Source organism: Melopsittacus undulatus, chromosome 1 (assembly GCF_012275295.1).
Source record: "Melopsittacus undulatus isolate bMelUnd1 chromosome 1, bMelUnd1.mat.Z, whole genome shotgun sequence".
Taxonomy (NCBI): Eukaryota; Metazoa; Chordata; class Aves; order Psittaciformes; family Psittaculidae; genus Melopsittacus; species Melopsittacus undulatus.
Genome location: NC_047527.1, coordinates 22,033,287 through 22,051,461, shown reverse-complemented (window position 1 = coordinate 22,051,461; position 18,175 = coordinate 22,033,287). Strand labels below are relative to the sequence as shown.

Here is an 18,175-nt window from a genome sequence, read left to right as displayed (position 1 = left end):
AAGGAACAAATGAATTCACAACTTACCTAGAGTTTTAAGACCATTCCCTGTTAATAGTACCTCAAGAAAGAGCACCTCAAAAGAAAACTTGAGGAGTACAGCAGCAATGGCAAAACCAGCATTTTACAGACACAAATGATAAAGCATTTTGCCTTGTTTTAAATGACCACTACCACTGTCGTAAATGTGCAAGTGTGCACCTTAATAACATAATCCAGTGCTACATATTTTCAGGAATTCATCTTAGTCTGATACTTTGTACCATACAGTAGCAGGACAGAAGTCAAAGCAAGATGTTTAAAGCCCCTTCCTGAGTTGCATAGGCACAGCTTGTGTTGATACCAACAGTATTTGCATGAGCAACTTCAGGACCGCACCCTCAAAGATTATAAAATGTTTTAATAAACATGCCAAGTCTGATGAGAGAAAAGTGAAATACACACTACTAGCATCTAAGCATAAATATTTAAAAATCCAAGTGATGGCTTAAAAGAATTCCAAAACAGTCTGAAGATGTTGCATTACTTTGGAGTAAACAACAGAAGTAAGTCTGAATGAATGTGATTGGATTGTGTATTTTGAATGCCCCTACAGCATAAATTTACCCAGAATTGTTTCTAGGTTTGCAGGTTTCTGGAAAAAGAATTGTTTTTATTGTCTATAGTAGCAAACTCCACAGAGAATTGTTGCTCTGCTATAGACTTCCAAAACTCTCAAAGTATACATAGTTAAAATAAACAAGAAATAACAGTTATCTAGAAGGAGAGGTATTAGAATTGTTGAATAAAACTTTCTACCCCTTTAGAACTGCTGAGCTCACATAGATGTAGATCAGCAACCTGAGAGAGAATATTTCTCAAGAACAAGATAAAAAGGCAGTAGGAGTGCAAGCTTTCTGAAGTGAGTCTTCATTTAGAACAATAAGGTTTAGTTAATCTCTGTACCTGTTCAGTTCTCAGACTCTGTGCTGGAACTGGCAATAGTCATTACTTGCTCCCTCAGCATGAGACTAAAACCACAGTTCTGTTACAGATGTATCACCAAATAGCAGTTATGGGGTATTTACCATTGCATCAGATTAGATTCAGCAACCCAGAAATGAAAGGGTCCAAGTCTCTTAATATATTCCTTGTCCAGTTGCTAAATAGTTCTTCAAAATTAACACATTAAATGGGCATAATGGTATGACCTGTGTCTCTAGCATTACTAATACACGTTATCCTCCTCAGTGGCATACTAGAGACATGGGCTATAAGTGACTGTGCATGTGTGTGTGTATGCACACATATATGCATGCATATATATTTTGGTTAACGTGGAGATAGAACTGCAAACTGGATTGAGGGTTGTCATTGGTTTGCAGAATTTTGAGTGCATAGTGCCACTTTGCGAAATTTTACTTGCTCATGGAAGTACAGAAAGTACTTTCTTTTTCCTTTGTTTTTAAGTTTGATAGATGTGTATGGTATTAATCATAGTAACTGTCTGGGACAGTAGATTTTGTGTGGGGGGTGGTAAATTTTCATTAACAATCTGGCAAGACTGGAACATATTCACAAAGACTTGGTTTTATCATCTGTGACAGTATCTCAATAATATTTTTCATTTTAGAAGTAAACCAAGTATGATTCAAGTCAAAGCCACCAGCATAAGATAAGCACTGTCTACATATTATTTGTCTCAAAATGCCACAAAGGCAAGAATACAACAAAACTGAAACTGACTGCTGTGCTACAGCATTCAGTTGCGTGCACTGTTCTGACCACAGCAGTAGAAGGTGGCATTTCACATGTTTTTTAGACTGATATACATCACTGCATTTATGGCATTTCATGATTCTTCTTTTCCTTTCACATTAATGAGTGGTAGGCCACACAGTACCACATGTGCTCTACTCGCTGCAAGATGCTACATTCCACCCTCTTCATATATACTGTGCATTAAAGTTTACTGCTTCTGTTAAATTTTGGGAAAATGTGAAAAATGGGGACAAGACAGTTTTCTCAGATTATATCACACAAGCAAACAATCCAAACACCAAAGGAATGGAGATAAGCATGAAGCAAACTCTGCAGATTGCGGGGAAAGTAGGAACTGAACCAGTTGTCTCCATTGCTCCTTCTGCAAGGATATATGAGCAGGGCAGCTATATGCCAGTCTGTTTGAAGTGACTCCTGATGGAAATCCCATACAACTCTTGGTCATTGTGTCAAGAGTCAAAAATAAAAAGACAATTAGTAGCTGTCACTTCACACTGAGAAGGAAAGCACTCATGAATGGTTCTTAGAAGTATGGTCTAAGAGCTCCAAATAAAGGAACTTTATTTCTGACAACTGAGACAGGGCTATATGGCTCATTCTCATTGCCCAAGAGATTGAGGGGGATAATGGAAGACAATCCCATCCATAACACCGGAGTAGTCCTCAGGGACTCAGCAAGCTGGAGCTCACTGAAGTGCCTTTTCTCTTACATGCGTTACACATATGTAGAGATGAATGAAGCCAACAACTTTGTGGCTAGGGACTGGTGTTTAAAGTGGTCTGGAAAATGTGGAGAGGTCTATCGTCATCCTGTCCCCTGCCTAGCAGTTAATTCTGCCCCTGTCCCCTCTTAACTTCCCAATTAATCCTTTGGCCCTAGTCCCAACATAAACTCTAATCCAGTTCTTTCTTGAACTCTTAAAACTGTGAAAAGAAGCAAGAAAGTAGAGAGTGCTGTGCAAGAGCTAAGAGCTCCTACAACCTTTTGGAAAGCAATGCTTTGGGACTAATGACATTTTACAAAAGTTCTCAATCATATTTGTCCCCTGATGTATTTTACTACACCTTTCAGGTGGATTAAAATCAGAAATTAAGCAGAAGTTGTACTTTGGACCAGAAATCAGACAGGATTTGGAATAAACCACAACAGCATTTGATTTTATGATAGCTCAGACACCTCTTGAGTTATCTTTGATGAACAGAAGTTGTGAGAATAGCAGTACTGAGGTCATTGTGTGCCAAGACACACAGCTTCAGAGCTGTCAGCTCAGTGCAGTGTTTCACTTATTCATTAGATCACACACTGAAGAACTGGGTTTGATTATAAGATCTTTAGGCCCAAGACTGCTTAGTTGTTTGTACCATGCATACTTAAGTGGAATCTTACTCTAATTTGAGCCTCAAGGTGTAGCGTTAAACAAATAAGTAACACAAGAGTCAGCATCACAATCATGCTGATATGGAACACACTGGAAGATGTTTATTTTCTACCCCTGACTAGTATCACATGGTTCTTAATAATATTCCAGGTCATCATCTTTGCTTTGGAAATGTAAGGACAAACCTTCCATGCACATTAATTCTGTGTCTCCTGACCACCTTCATTGAATGTTTCTGCATTCCTTTCTTTCAGAGAGATTTTAATTTGCCTGTAAAAGATAAAGGAATGTCATTGCTGTGTTGAAGCCAATTAAAATCATCAGAACAGTCCTTCAACAAATGCATCAAAAAGAGGGTAACAAGGTGTGGTTGTGTTGACCCTCACTAGCAGCCAGTCTCCCATCCAGTTGCTCACCCCCTTACTTCCCCCACTCCCCCCAGCAGGACAAGGAGAGAAAAGAAGAAAACCTTGAAAGAGAAAGCTTGTGGATCAAGATAAAGGTTGCTCACCAATTACTGTCACAGGCAAAACAGACCTGAATTGAGGAAATTAATATATTGTCAATTAGAATAAATCCTTACCGATTCAGGTAGTGGGAAACAAAAACAAGAAAAAGAAGAAACAAACATTTACACACTTAGAAAAGACACTTTTCCTGCCTTTCCCAGGTTCAAGTTCACTACAAGCACTTCTTCTCCTCTCCTTGTTATCACCACAAGTTGCATTAATTTCCTTTGGTGAGGCACTGGAAGCCCCTTCTTCCTTATTCTTTTCCTCTACTACAGCATGGGTCCTCCCAGGGTTGCAGGGAATATCTGCTCCACCACAGAGCACCTCCTCCTCTTTCTCTGGCCTTGGTGTTTCCTATGTTGTTTTTCACTTGCCCACGGAGGTAGTGAATGCTCCATCCCTGGCAGTGTTCAAAACCAGTTTGGATGAAGCCTTGGGTGATATGGTTTAGTGTGAGGTGTCCCTGCCCATGGCAAGGGGGTTGGAACTAGATGATCTTAAGGTCCTTTCCAACCCTAACTATTCTATGATTCCTTCCTCCTCTCTTTCTTTCCTTTCTTAAACACATTTCCACAGGTGCCACCATGAGGAGCTCAGCTGTGTCTCGTGATGGAGCAGCCCCTGACTTTCCTCACAGAGGCTGCACCTACAGCCCCTCTGCTGCCTTCACCTTGCCATTTATACCCAACACACAAGGTCTGGACACCTTTGTAACAAAGTGGAGAGAAGTTGTTTCATCAAGAGCAGCAGTAGTCTTCTGTAGATCCCTCACCGTATCAGCAGAGCGATCAGATCACTGCAGAGCATGGTTGAGGACAACACCAGGGGGTCATGATGGAGGAAAAGGAAACCACTCATGGGAACACAAGCTATTGGGAGGGACTGGGCAGGGCTGACAAATCTCCAATGGTATTGCAGAGCAAGCTGCAACTGAAGCTGTTGGGAGAGACCTCTCAAACAGCTCAAGATCACTATTTTATCACTGTTAGCCCATAGCACAGCCTGATGGCTGGCAGGAATGCAACTTCAGGTTTTGAACACAGGGTGGGCCAGGGACTGCTGGGTTGTCCTGCAGCAAGAGCTGCAGCTGCTTTGAAGGCCCTTGTTGAACACTGGGCACAGCTGGAAGCTTCTCAGCTACAGAGGAGGACCAGAGCCCCTGCACAAGAACTTACCACAGTGATGTAGCCATGTGTGAAGCAGAACTGCAGTACAAAAGGCATAAATGTATGAATACTGTAACAGCTGCAGGGGTGCATAAGACCCAAGGTGACTGGATGACTTTAACTAGAGGAGGTGATAGGAGGACAATAAGAGAACATGAGGAAAAACCAAGGAATGCTGCAGTTATCTCTAAAGCCACATACAGAAAATGCTGCCATGGGAAGAGTGTGTTCAGACACTGAGAAGTTCAAGAGGACTAGCAAGGGCAGGACACCAACTTCCCTAAAATAGCAGTGCTGAAGTACAGGATTAGAAGAGGAAAGAGGAGCAGAGGAGGAAGGGCAGCAATAGTCCAAGTTCTGTTAATTTTTTCAAGTCCATCTAATTTCAGCATAGGCTTAAGAAAACAAACCAAACCAAAACCTCCAGGGGATACTTCCATCTAGGAATACAAGCTTTCAAGCAAAATCTGGTTTTCTGTCTTTATCAGACCTCTTTGCTGCCCCACTTCTTTCTCCCATTCTAATATTTAATTGGCTTTGGCAGAGATGATCTATTACTAGGTTCTGTGTCAACCCTTTGCCAGTAACTCCATGGGGTCTGAGCTTCCTCCAGTTATCTCACACTCCTATTTAAAATACTTTAACTGGAAAGCTTACTTAACAGCATTTCAGAGACTACCATTTTGCAACAAAGTCCATCTGGTCAACATTAAGTCCGCTAACCATGACTGGAGTGAAGAATAATCTTGCCTTCATGTTGAGGCTGTACAGCTTCAGTTAAACGTGATTTGGAGTGGGATAACTTACTACTAATAAGCATCAGCACTGACAGCAGGAAAACTAGCTTTTAAGAACCCAGTTTTCAAAGCTCATTTCTTGGCATCTGGTACTCACTTTCTGCTTCTTGGGAAGATTTGAGTGTTTCTCCAACATCACACTAATCTTTAGAGAAATAGTGGATTTTTCAGAGTTTCCAGGCTTGGGGAAGGACATAGATGAGGTATTTGCATATGAAAAGAAAATTGAAATGATGGGAAACTAAAGGGGTTTTAATATTACATAGTGCTATTGCTAGCCCTACTGCTAAATTGAGCTATTTAATGAACAAACAGGTCATCAGATCATTTGGGAAGACCTAAGAAGATATTCACAGCTAAAACAAGGATGAAGCAATGCCTCTTACATCCCCCAAAAGCACACTGACAAACTGGTGAGAAAAAAGTCGCATCTCTCTGGTTGTATGTAAGTTGATGAAGCATGAGAAGCCAGGGAGGTTAAATGTGTATGTGGACCAAATAGGATTGCCATGTCACTCTGCAGAATGAAGTGTCCATATTCCTCTCTGCAGTAAAGACAATGCTGATACCCTACAATTTTCATTTTCCCTTTCTTAGAAAACCTATCACTCACAAGTATGGTACAGAGAGCAACTCCCCTGCAGACAGTGTAAGAGAGGCAGAGATTTATATACACAAGTCCAAAGGAGAACAAAAATTCTTACACTGAGAGAATTTCACTTAAGCTACAAGCTTGTTCTAAACCGCAGAGCTTTGTTAACAACCTGTAAGGACAGATGATGAAGCTTTCTCCAGATCTTCTTCCATTTTAAGAAGTACTCTCTCCTGCTCCAAGGCTTCTATGTACTTAGAATAGGACCAGGAAGCCTGAAAGAACCATGAAAAGCAATCAGAGTCCAGATCATATCACTCGCAGTTCCTGGTCAATTTCAACAGTAAGACAAAAATCTTGTTTATGTTATATCCCTGCTATTGAATAAGCACAATTATTAAGAAGAGAAGTTTTGTCACGACAATATTGGAATGCTGGGAAAAAAAGAAAAATATGTTGCTGCAAATAAGTGAATCTCGAAACACCATGAAAGGCAATTTAAGCAAGTTTGACAGATATGATGTTTATATTCATTCATTCTCCATACGTGATCTGAGTGCTATTCGCTCTCCTTTTTTCTTCAAAACCTTAATACAGCAGACCTTTCCCCTCCCAAAATATCAGTCTTTTGTGCTATTGAGGACTCAATCTCCCTGCCACATCCTTCCTGTGTGCCCTTCCTCAAATCATCAAAGGTCTCATTAATCTCACAGTCATTTCTCCCTGCCCTCTCCAGCAGAATGCTGCTACTGCTACAGGCAGATCAACAGGAGATCTCATCCTTCCCTTTTCTAAGGAAAAATTGCTCTTTACATTGCAACAACCACAGTTCAGGTTCCATGTAAATTTAAGGTCACTCTCTCAAATCAGTATGGGAACTGTACTTTGGCCTCTTCTTGAGGGCTTAAACATATGATATTGATATACTGGCTCACTCAACTCACATTTTTTAAAAACAAAAGTATGAGCAAAGGTTTAAGGGATAACAGTGTGAGCTTAACTATGATGTTTGCAAGGTGGTTTCAGATTTTTGGGGTATTTCAGGCTGCCTATTTCTATGTTCTGCTCATCACTAGCATAATGCCATGGGCAGAGCTCTGTGGAATACAGGGAGTGACCAAAGTGCAGTTTACTCCTGCATCACATCATAGCTGTGATTATGTAGTTGCACAGATTCCCCATTATGGCAGTATCAACTCAGCTATAAATCATCCCTTGATCTGCCCAAGGTGGCATGTCTGTCTTCCTGTTTCTCCAATAAAGTGACTGTTACCTTTTCGCTACAGATTTGATATGTCATGAGAGTTGTTCTGGAATACTAAAAACCTGTTTTCTGACAGGTTTTCTATTCAAATACCTAGATTTCCTAAATGAGTCCAGCTTCTGGTTTTGACATATGAGCAGAACAGGACTCAAGCCTAAACCAAATTCTTTCAGGACATGAAATTCACAAGTAATTTAAAGCTTCTTATTCCAGAATTGAACTTAATTGTCTTCAATTTATCTTTAAATTAAAATTATCTTTAAATCTACACACATAAAGAGTTTAATATGTTGCTGGATATTAATACTCCTCAGAACCTAAATCCTAAAAAAAAGGAAAAAAAGTCACCTATAAGGTAGATAAATTTATAAGAGTGAAGTTAGTTGTAGAAAAATGAATAATTATTGAAGAACCATATGACAGTAACATTCAAAACCAAACTCCACGCTCCCATCCTCCCAAGACATTTCCCCTCTCTTGAATGATGACATCTATAGCAACATGTTTATAATTCACCTGTGACTCATGTCCAACTGAAAATGGTGCTCGTCCTGTCTCCACACCAGTCTCATCTGTGAAAGTACTGCTTAGCAAACTGATGGGTTTTGTCCCCCCTTCTTTATCCTGCTAATAATAAGAATAAGAACTCATAATTAGGTGGAAATTATAGTTACTGAGCTAAAGTAAAAAGCTAAATCTGGGGAAGGAAAAATTAGCATTGGAAACAAGATTGTGTCATATTCGGTAACGTTTTGTAATGCGCAGTTTCATAATTCATCACATTGGCATAATAAAAAGTAGCAGAAGATTAAAAAGCATTTATTTGTCCTAGTCAAAGTTTCCTGACCTCTACACTCCTGCAGACTACTGTCCTTTCAGATTCAATACCTGCTCCAAAATATAGCTAAGTGAGAGGGCAGATCTGAAACAGAATGCATTTTAAGGACAGAGAGGCCATTGTGATCCTCTACTTTGGCATAAAGGTATAAAAGTAGAATATAGGATTTGTCATGGTTAATTCCAGCTTGGTCCAGTATCTGTGAATGAACTATAGTATACGTGCTAGGAAAACAGGGAATCTGATTTAAAACATTCAAAGTGAATGACAAGGCATTGTAACCCTTGGTAAGCTGCTCTGGTGACTGTCATTTTCATGTTGGTTTAGTGTTTTACTGAGGCTGCATCTTTGCAAATTCTGTCCAATGATACCAAAACTCTAAAAAGGTGCATTTCGTCCCTCATTACACCCACTGTCCTATGAGCCCATCATCTATAATAAGGCTGACTTTTGGGTATAGAACTGCCCAGGCAATGTGATGTTTTTCTTCTCTCCAGAAGCAAGCTTACTAACTTTTGTGGCCCACTCAATTGATGGAATGGGGATGCCAAAGCAAACACAGCAGTAGCATGTATACTAATATATTGCAGTTTATATTTGATAGCTATTTCAGTGGGAGTGATGAATTAAGTAAGGTCTTTAATAATGTCTTGAATAATAAATTAGGCAATGTTATGGCAATGTCATATCCCATGACATAGCACCAATGTCTTATCCCGTAATATTGCACCCCTTATTAACAAATAAACTTAGTGCTAAGAAGATGAAACAGATGAGGGAAATAATGGAAAAGGATAATCAATGCTTATGGTTTTACCTTTCTCTGCAAAGGGCATGGAAAGAGTAAGTACAGATTTACAGTGGAAGTTGAAACTATTTTCTACACTTGAAAGTAAAAAATCCAAAATCTACTTTGGAGGTAAAATCCAGTTGTATATACAACAAATTACAAATACTGGCACTAAGGCAGTCTGCAAAAAGTGACTAATGATATTTTTTTAAGTATGAATCATGCGCATATAGCAGTTAATAAAGGAAAAAGCTCACAGATGAGCCAAAGGTGAGTCCATATAGCTGTGCCACACTAAGGGCAAATATGTGAAAACGGAGAAGCAAACCATACTCTCCCAAGGCACTATCTTTCAAAACAACTATTTCAGCTCTATATTGAAGTAATCGCATTATATTGAATGTTCAAGCTTACTTCCCCCTGTACCTACCCCTTCCTGCTTTCCAGATAAGAGGTCTTTGCGTTGTACTGTGCTTGGCTGGCGTCCCTCGCTGTGGGGAAAGCGGCTGTCAGCCACTCCTCCCTTGCCCTGAGTCAATTGCCGGGTAGCCTTTGATATGGTTTGCTCCATAAATAACAAATAGGCACACACAAAAATTATTGAGATAGTCAAAGAATACTAAGTCATACTAAGTCATGCATCATTGTCCAGTGAAAGCTTCCTTGTCTGCCCATTTTTTCTGTGGTACTACATGAAAGTCCAACTCCTACCCAGTCAGTTCAGAAAGTGACATGAGCCCAGGTAGATGTGGTACCCTAGGGACAAATTTGTTAGGAAGGCAAAAGTAGTATTTCTCCCTCACGAACACGATTATTCTGTTTGACATAAACCCAAAATGGCAACTGATTTGTGAGGCCTGGGATGGGGGGAGAGATATATGTAAAAAGTATTTTAAGTATATGTCATGTGGATCTAGCAGTCAATAAAGGAACAAATCCACAGATGAGCCAAAGGTGAGTCCATATAGCTGTGCCACACTAAGGGCAAATACGTGAAAACGGAGAAACAAACCATACTCTCCCAAGGCACTATCTTTCAAAACAACTATTTCAGCTCTATATTGAAGTAATCGCATTATATATATATATATATATATATATATATTGAATGTTCAGGCTTACTTCCCCCTATACCTACCCCTTTCTGCTTTCCAGATAAGAGGTCTTTGCGTTGTACCGTGCTTGGTTGGCGTCCCTCGCTGTGGGGAGGGTGTCTGTCAGCCACTCCTCCCTTGCCCTGAGTCAATTGCCAGGAAGCCTTTGATACGATTTGCTCCATAAATAACAACTAGGCACACACAAAAATTATTGTCAAATAATACTAAGTCATACTAAGTCATGCATCATTGTCCAGTGAAAACTTCCTTGTCTGCCCATTTTTTTCTATTGTACTACATGAAAGTCCAACTCCTACACAGTCAGTTCAGAAATTGAGGTGAGTCCAGGTAGATAGCCCAGATTCGGCACCCTAGGGACAAATTCGTGAGGAAAGAAAGTAGTATTTCTCCCTCAGGATCCTGATTGTTCTGTTTGACATAAACCCAAAATGGCAACTGATTTGTGGGGCCAGGGATGGGGGGGATATATATAAAAAGATACTGTTTCTAACCCTTGCCAGAGCTTTACTGTCCTTCAGCATGAGCCTGGCAAGACTGGGGAGCACAGACATTATTTTAAATGCCAAGAAATGATCACCTTCTACAAGATGCCAAGTGAACCTGCTATCACTTATTTTAGATGAACCTTATCAGTATTCTTCAGGGATACTGAATCAGTTGAATAGTTTTGTTACCAAGAGGACAGAAATCTTAGGCAAGAGAACAGGAAATAGCAAATTCCTTAAACAGCAATAGAATGGTAAAAGGGTTTAAAAAACTTACCTGTTCCACCTATTCTTTTAAGAAATTTTACAAGCTAATTGGTTTACTTATATTTTTTTGTGAGAGTAGTCTGTAGACTGTTTACTAAAGTGCATTCTCTGCCTGTCACTTTCTAAAATTTCTTATCCTGTTTCCCAGCTTAGAAGGGTAGTTCACCTTTCCCATTTGTTCTCCATAAAAGCTGAGCTTTTGTCCTCCTGGCCAAGATTTGCTCTTTACTTCCTTGATCTTAATCAGAAATCTTATAGAGAGGCAACAAACAGATGGAAAATATAAGTCTGTGAAAACGCAGAAGTGCATTACTTTGAAATATTGCATTCTTGTACTGTAAGTATTGCCAATGGCCTTGCCAGATATATCTGTATGGAGGCAACGTGCTTCGGAGAAAGGAACATGAGTTCCTGGATTTTAGGCTTCACTTGACACTGCTGTGTGGCCCTGAGTAATGTTTCACTGGTCCTCAGTTTTCGTGTGTCTGAAAGAGGATCACAATGTGTACATGTTCTTATGGGCATATATGTCTTTATCTGTACAGGTACGCATGTGGCTCTCATCATGAGTAACATCTCAACACATGTGTACATGATATTTAAAATATGTAAAGGTCTTTTAATGCTACTTATGGTGGTTTGCAATACCAATAATTTCTCTGCCCTTAAATGAATGTTCTTTCCTCAAAGCTGGCCAAACAATTGCATTTTGTAAAAAATAAACTTTTGCAAAGCCTATAATCAATAGAAAAAAAATCCATTATATTTTAATAGCGAAATTCCAAGAAAAACAATTTTACAAGCAAGCATTCCTCTGTAGAGGTCACAGTTCTGTTAACACACTGAAACTGTCTGGAAACTCATTGTGAACAGTCTAACAAATTCACTGTCAAAGCTGAGAAATATTCAAGAAAAGACAAAGACAAAGCAATTAGCACTTTTTTTTTTTTAATAATGTGCAGACTTTTCAAATGCTTCCTCTGAAAAATAGATATGAAATCTGGTTTGGTTTTGTTTTGTTTAGCTTTCAATAGTGACCCAGAACTGTATATTTTAAATACGACAGTGCATACTGAAAGTGCAAACAGGGCTGCAATTACCCATTGTACACATGGACCATACATAGATTTATATTTTTTTAAATTCAGCCCTCTTTTTCACTCTTCTCTTGGCACAAAAGATGACTAAAATACATTTTCCTCTCCACTTAACAAAAGGAGTATTCCACTGGCTCATCTGCTTCAAGTTAAATATATGTATATGCATCGGCAGGATAGGGAACTAATCGCCCTAGGACTGGGTTGCATGTAAAGCTTGAATTCTAACAAAAAGATGTTGGTAGCTTTGAATCAGGCTGAGAAAGGGATATTTGAATTCATGTGTGCTTGCTCATAAAGGAGTTTTTATGCGGTCATCAGCTGTCACCCGAAATTTTACGAACCTTACCTCTGCTGTTCCATCTTCCTTCTTTTGCATCTTTTTTCCCTTTTTTCTCTCCAAGGCAAGTAGAATTTTGTCACTACCCAAACTGCTTTGAAGCTTACAAAATTTTGGCCAAAATTTAAACAGAAGAGCAAAAATACTCATCTGTGCAGAAGAAAAAGAAAGTCAATCTTGACTATATTAAGAAAACAGAGTTTACTGTAAAATAAAATGTAGTTTACCATGAGAATGAAATAACTATTTCTTTTTCATTACACAGCCTTGTTCCTCCCACGTACTGTGTCCTGACATTTCAGTCCAGCTTTGCTCGGCACATGCTTTTCATCAGTGTGTTTATTATTGGTGAAAAATCTTCTTAAAACACAGTTAAAAGGCACTTTATTTTTTTATATATTTCCCTAAACAATTGTTTGCATTAATGAAAACATCCATCATTTTTTACAAGTATTCTTGATAACATATACACCAGTAAAATTGCATTTGCACCACTGTTCCTCTCAAGTATTTCAAATATTCAGTTCATTAGGAAGAGGGCTTTTTTCCCCTCCTTAAGAGAAAGGAAATACTTTTTTGCCTCTGGAAAGGCTCTTAAACCACATTACAGATCTATGAGCAAATCTTGGATAATTTCTAAATGATATAATCTCTCACAGGGTCTTTTTTGAACTAGAATAAGAAAAACAATTTTAGAAAAGCAAACAGAGGGGCTCAGTCAATTCTGTTGTTGCACGTACTAAGGCTCACATTTTTCAATTTGTTTAGAAGTTTAATTCTCATTGAGAAACTGGGCTTCAAAGGAGACAAACATGCTCAGCACCTCACTGCTTCTGGACTTGAAAGTGACACGAGTCCCTGTCGTGTGCCTGTCACAGCTTTTTGGCCAAGTTCTTCCCTCGGTTTTGTGCCATATTTCTGGAGTTCAGTGGGTTTTACACAGGCTGAAATGACACTTCTGTTTCTCTTAGGAACTATATGTATGCTTTTCTCTGATAAAGCATTCTTCTTTTGTGGTCCAAACACTTTATAAACTCACAGTTAATGCTTAAAGGTGTTGGCAATGATTTTTAAGGAAAACAAGAACTAGCTTTCTTAAGTTTAAAAGATTGAACAGAGAAGACAGTAATGAGGAATAAGAAAACAGTAAATCTATAGTAAAGTTTAAAAATTCCTGTTCAGTCTGATTAGTAGGAAGATCAGAGAGAAAATTGTCTACAGCCATTTAATACAGACTTTCTGTAATAAAGGGGAAGACATTCAGTAAGTGAAGCTGTCTTGTGCTTTACTCACATCTGCATTTTTTTCACAAACTACAGAAACTACAAACTTTCTAACTGCAAATTACTTTGCTTACATTAACCAAGTGGTAAAGAGAGAGCAATTAAAAACATAAACATAATTGATTTCTACTGCCAGAATTCCTAACACAGTCTTGGGTAACACCTTACCAGCTGTGAGAGATTGCCCACTTTATTGAGCAGTACATCTGAAGCCTTTCTGTCATCTCCACCGTACAGTCTTCATTGAAATGCATTACTATACTGTTCTCCTTCATACCCATGTTTATGCATGGAGTCCAAATTGTCACATAAGCAACAAAGACTCTCCTTAAAATCAGACACACAGACTCTAGCCAGACCCATTACAGAGATTCTCCCAGCTTCTTACCTGTGCCTCTCTAAAAATGTAAGGTCCTAGCTCTCTCCTGTGCTCCAAAATCTTCTTTGCTTGTTCCATTGGAATGTCAATCTGCAAAGCTGGAGGTATGGCAGAATTAATAAAGCAGTCAATAATAGTGGTGATCTTTTTCTGGATTGTGGCATCATCACAGTGAGAATGGCACAAGTCCTGAAAGATGAAAAATAGCATATTCAGTCAAGAAAGAGAGAGAGAGAGGCAAGACCCTTTCCAGGGGCCCAGAGATCAAAGAGTAATAGTCATACAAAAATAATTACACAGTAGATCCTTTCAGCATGTAGGACAGAATTCTTATAGCAAATGTGCATGGTCAAAGACATAGTTAAGACACGAGCAAGCCTTCTGGTTTGCAAATGCAGATAATAGCAATCTTTGCTTTCAGGTGGTAATCTCTGCCTGCACGTTCTAATGAAATAGGATAGTATTTATTCTGCATTCAGTCTAAGTATGTTACTGTCAAATAGGAGGCATTTCTGAAAAGAGAAACACCTACAGGTGTGAGATGCACTGATTCTCACAATGATCCTCTTATGATTAGCATATCCATGGCAACTAAAAGACAAAGACATGCCCTAAACTACCGGTATGATCTTCCATTCATTGAAATCTACTAGTTTCACCATTCATTAAGATTTTCTAGTTTTTCAAAACCTCAGTGTTTGAAAAAACTCTGTGCAGAGCAGAAAATAAAATAAACCTGAACTTAAAAGGGTGAGATGTCAAAGAAATGCTGGAGGTTTGCTACCTTTTTTAATGTGATCCTATTGCTCTTGTAAAACCTGTTATTACTGTGTCTTCACACTCTGACAGTGCTACAATTGGACTTTGACAAGAAGGAAAAATAATTCTAAGAACATCTTTCAAATGCTTTGGAACACAAACCTTCCATCTATCCATAAACACCAAGAAATTTCTATAACATTAGGAGATATCTCATATACCTATGAGAGACACCTATTGAGCCCTCTAGAGAATTTTCAGGAAGAGAGCTCTAAATGAGAATACACATTTAGTTTTGGTATAGGAGGCTGGATATTTAGTTTGCAAAGAAATTAAAAACAGGGCTTTTAACCAGTAATGTGGTATGCGAAAGAGCTGGCTTCTATTATTATGAATAGTTTTGTGAAGGAGAAAAAGAATGATAACAGCTACAATGAACAAAGTAAGGCAATACAAAAACATATTCAATATATCCTAATAATATATTATGGCTTTCTTTGCTCATCTAACATAGAAGAAAAGGCAGAGAGCTATAGTAAGAGGGAAGACAAACAAGCCATATGATATGAAGAGGGATGAGACATGAGCACAGAGGAGCAGATGGAAATGATCCACAGAGTTATCTTTTTTTGTATTTGTTTAAGAAATAAAAAATGTTTTGTGATTGTCCCAAGATGTGCCGCCAGCCTGATGGGTTACAGGGGGCGAGGCAGTCATTGACTCCTAGAGGGAGTTCTGTCTAAACTGATGGCATGACAGAGCTCAGACAATACAAGTATGCACTGTGCAAAGTGCTGCCCACGTCTTTGGCAATGTGCCTCCAGTTCAGCTTGACCCACAACACTCCTACTACTCTAGCCCTTTGTTTCTATAAAGAGCATCAACTGCCAACCAGGGCAAATCGCATTCATGTGGAATTATGGTCAGATTGTACTTTATCTTGATAAGAAGACAAGTAAAATTAACAAATGAAGGAGAGAGGGTGGGATGAAAAACAACGAAGCCTTTCTTCAGAGAGTAGATCCACAAAGAAAACAGTCTAAACTACACTCCACATGTCCTCCACAATGTAGCAGTGAAGAGTCATAAATCTGAGAAGGGTTTATGTCATGGAACTTCAGGTGCCTTCATGTTAAGTTTCTAGTCTAAGCTATTCACTCAAAAAATGAGAGACACCAGCACCCCCAGAAAGCATTTCAGCCAAATGATTCGTTGCTTGGGGATCTGAGCCTCTGTGAGAAGGGGAGATTGCCCTAGAAACAGAGGAACTTCAGTTTAAGCAGACCCCAAATTCAAATGTGTAAAATTAAACAATGAAATTACACCCATATGCCTACAGCAGGATATCCAGTGCTGATGCTGATGAATGTGCTACTGCAGCATCAGCTGTGTTTACCTCCTAATTTCTGAGCATATTCTAACCTTATGCTTCCTGCATGCAATGTGCACAGAGCCTATGGTTAGGAGCTCAAGAAAGGCTCTGCACTGTGGTAGCACTTTTGCATCAGCAATATCGCAGACGCAAAAGGAATAAGGAACATGTGAAAGATCTGTGGTGTCCATGTTTTCAGTCCAGGGTGATGCTAGGAGACTGCAGTGTGATTTTAAAGTTCACACCAGAGTTTTCCCATTGTGTTTCACCCCACAGAACAGCAGTTTCACAAAGGGTCGTGTACTTGGGAGAGAGGAAATCCCTGCTGACCTTCCCCATCACATTTCAGTTTGGCCACGTCTTCAGCTGCAGTCAAAAGTGACTGTACAAAATGCAAGGGAGCTGGATTCTGCATTGTACATAGAAGCTTTTTGTGGAGATACTGTCTTTACATCTGTACATCTGATTGAATTTAAAAGTTTTCTCTGATTTTTGAGTGACTGCCAGATTCAACAATAATCCCATTATTTAACAGTATGCAACTAGAAAGACAGAATGAACATTTTAATGCTTGCATATTTTCTACTGCTCAGCAAATGTATACCAAAATCTGGGTATTAGCTAGTTAGTATTGTCCCTTTAGAGACTCAGAAGAGTATTACACTTTGAAAAACATAAAGAAATATAGGAATAATACATTCAAGTAATTTAAAATATCTACCCTTAAGAAGTGAGAATTTTTATAGAAGAAAATGGTTTAGACAGTGAAAGAGTTTTTACGATGAACAAGAAAATATCTACAGATATTTTGTTAAAATTCTCCTAATATGCAGTATTGAATGCATTTGCTTACAAACTGAATGATACTCCCTTGCTCCATTTTGCCACTGTACCTTATACTTCTGGACTTCTTGCCAAAAGAGCAATCCATTCACTAGTAGATCTCCTTGCAGTGACACAAAACGTTGAAATTCATTGGCTGTTACTGGATTCAACAGTGCTTTGCGGAAAGCAATTACTGCACTAGATGAAGAAACACACTTATTGTTCGCAAGCTGTCAAAAGAAGAAATAAATGCACCAAATAAACTTTGTTTCAGAAAGCAATAACAAAGGCAATACTTAGCATAAACTGTCTGATTCTTATCTTTGCACTGACCCTAGCTTTCAGTAGTTTGAGTTTATGGCATGGATAGAATAGAATGTGGCAAGGTTTCATTTCTTTCTTTCCTTCTTTCTTCCTTTTTTTTTTTTCCAGTTCGGTTTGGGCAGCATTTTTTGGAAGACATGATGGGAGAGGAAATGACTGACAATGATTTAGACCATATGACTACATACTATAAAGTATGGAAACAGCTATTGTTACTGATTATGGCAACAGGCTACTTTTCTAGAGAACAGTTTGAGTTTTCTGCAAACAAACAACAAAGACACAGAAAAACCACATAGCTTAAAGTTGTAAAATACTTCTGACAGGGATCTCACCAACAAAATGAGCTTTGAAATGTGTTGCCATGATCACCAACAGAAGCTGGAGAGTTTGCTCTCTGTGGAATAAAGCTACCAATAGTAAAAGAAAATTTAAAGCCATTGAGACATTTCAAAGTCATTGAGACATGCTGCAAAGCACAGAGTGGTAGGCAGCCAGGAAAGGGTGGAGAAAGAATGATGGCTTATTCAGGGATAGTTTGTTTGAAATGAGTTCAGGCTGGCCTGCCTTCCTGAGCAAACAGGTCTTGTCTTGTCATTCAGAAGCAAGCCAAACAACCCACTTGTTATCAGATGGATGAATGATAACTATCTTCTAACAGTGGTATAAAATTCTTGAAGTCCTGAAGTGATGGAGTGCTGTTCAATGGTTAGCATAGGACAAAGGCATTTTTAGTTCTTGCAGACAGCCCTGGAAATCTAACCTGACTCTAATCTGAAGGTTTTTCTGCAGCTTCTCTTAAAAACAGGGGTTATACCTTTGCGTCCT

General features: G+C 38.9%; 1 protein-coding gene across 1 annotated transcript in view; it reads right to left on the bottom strand.

Annotated features, from left to right (window-relative positions):
- The window catches only part of RGS22 (regulator of G protein signaling 22), a 72,722-nt gene that overhangs the window by 6,646 nt on the left and 47,901 nt on the right, over positions 1-18,175 (bottom strand). The window contains exons 21-26 of the mRNA XM_031050601.1: positions 17,092-17,253; positions 14,077-14,256; positions 12,415-12,555; positions 7,987-8,097; positions 6,389-6,481; positions 5,712-5,855 (exon numbers count right to left, since the gene is read on the bottom strand). Coding sequence (XP_030906461.1) covers positions 5,712-5,855; positions 6,389-6,481; positions 7,987-8,097; positions 12,415-12,555; positions 14,077-14,256; positions 17,092-17,253 — 831 coding nt within the window. The remainder of the gene's footprint in view (positions 1-5,711; positions 5,856-6,388; positions 6,482-7,986; positions 8,098-12,414; positions 12,556-14,076; positions 14,257-17,091; positions 17,254-18,175) is intronic.